At 48.2% G+C, this 4175-nt stretch overlaps 1 protein-coding gene across 1 annotated transcript; it reads left to right on the top strand.

Annotated features, from left to right (window-relative positions):
* Nucleotides 1-1008: 1008 nt before the first annotated feature.
* Nucleotides 1009-1705, top strand: LOC136502231 (uncharacterized). Its single transcript, XM_066497693.1, has one exon. The coding sequence runs from the start codon at nt 1095-1097 to the stop codon at nt 1548-1550; it is 456 nt and encodes a 151-aa protein (XP_066353790.1). The 5' UTR covers nt 1009-1094; the 3' UTR covers nt 1551-1705.
* Nucleotides 1706-4175: the final 2470 nt, after the last annotated feature.

The raw sequence follows: 4175 nt of genomic DNA, 5'->3' as shown, positions 1-4175 counted from the left end.
CGGTCAGAATAATTTCCAGATTCGATCGTGTTGCAGCCTTGCAGGATCCAATAACCAAATCTCATGCCAGATTGCCAGTGCCATCGAGAGTGGGCTGGCAGTGGTCCCCGGCCCCGCTCTCTGAGTTGTGCAGGCTTATGAAGTTATGAATGAAAAGTTGATTCCTGAGTCCTGACAGAGCTTCTAATACAAGCAAAGTCTCATCTGACGGACGAGAACAACATCCTGGATGTGTATGTCGAATTCATGCTTGAAGTAGTCAGATCCTTCCTTATCTCCATTGAGGCCTTATTTAGTTCCAAAAAGTTTTCTCAAAAAATGCTACAGTATCTACCACATCGAATCTTGCGATACGTGCATGGAGCATTAAATGTAGACTGAAAAAAAAACTAATTGCACAGTTTGGTTGAAAATCGCGAGACGAACGTTTTGAGCCTAATTAGTCCATGATTGAATACTAATTGCCAAATAAAAACGAAAATGTTACAGTAACCAAATTACCAAATTTCACCACACTAAACAGAGCCATGGTTACGACTTCAGCCACTCCGAAAGAAGGGGCAGAGGTGCAGCAGCTGACAAGATGAAAGACCTTTTTCTTTGCAATCCTCGTAACCAAAACTTTTGACATATGCACATACACCAACTCATTTGAATGCACACATATGTACTCCATCCCCCAAAAAAAATATTTGAGATGAAAATAGGATAACTTTTTTTATAAGAAAATTGAAGTGGGCCAGGGAGAAATGATAGGGTTTTTTTTTTTTGAGGGGAGGGAGAAATGATAGTTGGAGACAATCGGTGGTGGTGACGTGGGCCCTGAGCCCCCGATGTGCATCTGTTGAGGGGAGGACGGACCTGCAGCGGAGGGCCCATCGCGCACCCGCCCGGCCCAAACCGTCGTGCGGTGCGGTGCGCGGTCCACCACCCAACCACGCGGAAACCCCCAAACTGCCCCTGCACTGCACGCGCGCAAACAAAACAGCCACAGGCCACCCTCGCCCGCATCTGGCCATCTCGCGCACCGCGCCAAGACAACGGCGCGCTAGCTGCAGCACGGCGCGGCGAGTCACGCGTGCAAACCTCTCGTGATGGGAGTAACGTACCAGCGGCTGCTCTCGCAGGGGAGCCAGAGCCAGCGTCCACGTGGCGGCGGCGGCGGAGGCGTGCGGGCGAGGGCGTGGGTGCTGCTGCGGTGGGCGGCCGTGCGGCTGAGCTGCGCTGCGAGGCGGCGGTACTGGTGCGGCGGCGCCGGCCGCGCGCGGAGGCTGTCGTGGACGGGGCTCTGCGCAAGAGGCGCCGCGGCGGCCGTGGCCGCGCCGGAGAGGAAGGGCGGCAGCAGGAGGGGCGCGGCAGCCGGGACGGGGGCCGGGGTGGGGTACGACTCCGCCAGCTACGCGCGCAACTTCGACGACGGGGCGTGGAAGGCCGACGAGGGCGTGTCCTGGGCCGGCCCCGGCGGCGCGTTCTTCCCCCGCGCCAGCGTCGGCGGTGCGGCCGTGAACGCCGCCGGCGGTGACTCCGTTCCGAGCTCCATCCTCCACTAGCTAACTGATAACTGTTGCTGTGTTGGAAGTGGATGGATCGTGGATGCGTTGTTCAGAATTTTCTATTCTGTGTTCATCTGGATTGTTCGGCATTTACTTTCTTTCTTCGATCGACAATGAAACTATTCCGGTCTTGCTTGTTCAGAGTGAAAAAAAGCGAGTTTTTTTCTCTGACGCAAACGGCAGGTTCACTGCCCTTCATCGTCTCAGTCCTAGACGAAGAAGCAGAGTTCGTTTAATCGCTAGTGTACAAAGTGATATTCAGCGTGTTCGGCTCGGCTCGCCTCAACTTATTCTCTCTCACAGAACACTATTGAACCAACCAAAACCAACCGGAACGAAACACAGTAGTGTTGTGTACCAGCCGAACGAGCTGAATCAAAACATAGCAGAAATTAGCACCAATTGCGTGCTGTCATGCGAATGGAAACTACTCAAAACATAGCAGAACTACTGAAAACATTTTTATGCCTCGTGCATCTCCACCTTGGGCCCTTGGCTGTAGTCCTGCTGCATCGCCTGCGCCCTGCGGCCTACCTCGACATGTTGATCGATCGAGACACAGTGATGACTTTTGCATCGTATAGTACATACTCGTCAGTGGCGGGTTACCAAAGGTAGGTATGCCACACTAACTTTCTTATGCGTTTTCAATAAAAATTAATTTACCATATTATAAATAATTGTACATTTTGCAACGCAATCCAGTATTCAAACGGAGGGAGTGCTAATAAAGTTGCATAAACTATAATAAAATAGTTCAAACACCATACTAATTAGTAGTAGTAATTTTTTACACTATAAATTGAGGTGTTTTAAAAACTTGTTTGCACATTAGCACAATTGCATATGCATGGACACAGTGTAGCGCCAGATCACGCGTGTGTCCCACCACACAGAGAAATTAGAGAAATCAAGTATCATACATTTTACAAGTTTGGACACAACATCGAGGTGTTACATAAAGAGGTTCTTAGATCATATCAAAACACAAACATGGCAGAAGTCTATCGCTCTCATATGATAAAGTAGTTTTTGATCTAACATAAGGGTCATGCCACTACCCTATTAATGAAAAACATGCTCAAGTATGGTCACGAAAAAAAAACAAGGGTCATGCCACAGCCATCATGCATATGGCACATGGATCCTAAATATCCCCGTCCGCATTGGATTCCCGACGCAAGAAGTAGCCATACATAGAGCCTCAATTGCAACAACTTACCATTGACACTGTGAGTAAAGGAATATACTCTCACTACTAGAGAACAGACTTTAGAACGATGTCCCAATTTGGCATTAGCCTCGGCATTTTTTGCCCCCGGGACTAGAAGGCCTTTAGTCCCGGTTGGTGTCTTCAACCGAGACTAAAGGTCCCTGCCCAACGGCTAAACCAGGACTAAAAGTCCTCCAACCTTTAGTCCCGGTTGGTAATACCAACCCAGACTAAAGGTAGACCCTTTAGTCCCGGTTGGTAACACCGACCCGGACTAAAGGACCCTTTAGTCCTGGTTGGTAACACCAACCGGGACTAAAGGTCCCCGGATGGGTTAGTTCAAAAGGAAAGCATCACATCCATTGTTAGATGTGTTGTATAGGTGGGGTGGTAAGCTACGCGCGAGGCAGTGCATGAGGTCTTGGGTTCGAATCTCACAGGGCGCAGCGGTGGGAGGTATTATTTTTATTTAAAGCTAGGAGGATCTTTAGTCCCGGTTGTGGCAAACCAGGACTAAAGAACAACACCTTTAGCCCCGGATTGCTAGTCCCGGTTGGGAAACCGAGAGTAGAGCTAGTTCCCAACCGGGACTAAAGCTCATTTCTGTAGTAGTGTCTGTAAGACCGATTTAAAATAAAATAAAACAAAGAAGTATGCATAGAGCTTAAAAAAGGTAAGGAACATAGGTAAATTGTTTGCACAAAGAAGCATTCGATGCATATAAATGAAAGTAAGCATAGGACACAACATTCTAGAGTTAAGTTCAAGAATGAGAAGTATATGGTATCGCATGAGATGTCAGCTTAATCTTCTATGAGCCTGAACTCCGCAACTCGACATTGAAGACAACAAAACAAGATCAAACTTATAAACTGAGAGCACATAATCAATAAGTACATGGCTCCTATGCACTTAGGCCCTGTTTGGATCCCATGGCAAAACTTTAGCTCTGTACTTTTAGCCTTTTTTTTTTACCACGAGGATCCAAACAAGGGGGCTAAAAGTGAGCAAATGGCTAAAAACTGAGCCAAAATCTTTTGCTCCCAAAGAGGCCATAAACTGGGCTAAACTCCCTCGAGGCAGGCGCTGGACGCCCCATACCCCTTGCCGCTCGCATGCATAGCTGTGCATGGATAATTAAATGAGGGCAAATCAGTCATTGTAGATTAGAGGACTAAAGTTTAGCCCATAAATCCAAACAGCTCAGCAGGACTAAAGTTTAGGGGCTAAACTTTAGTCCTTGGACTAGTGATCCAAACACCACCTTAATTGTTGCTGGCTACCGACGGCTGGAAACCAGAGGGGCATAGATGAGCAAAGGTGTTTGTTGGCACCCCGATAAGACACTCTCAATTGGATCGAAGTGGACCCAGAGCATATGTGGCATATTCCAAAGTTTTGATATCTAG

Source organism: Miscanthus floridulus, chromosome 13 (genome assembly GCF_019320115.1).
Source record: "Miscanthus floridulus cultivar M001 chromosome 13, ASM1932011v1, whole genome shotgun sequence".
In the NCBI taxonomy this organism is placed as follows: domain Eukaryota; kingdom Viridiplantae; phylum Streptophyta; class Magnoliopsida; order Poales; family Poaceae; genus Miscanthus; species Miscanthus floridulus.
Note: the sequence above shows the minus strand (reverse complement) of the source record. Positions and strands in the feature narration are given on the sequence as shown.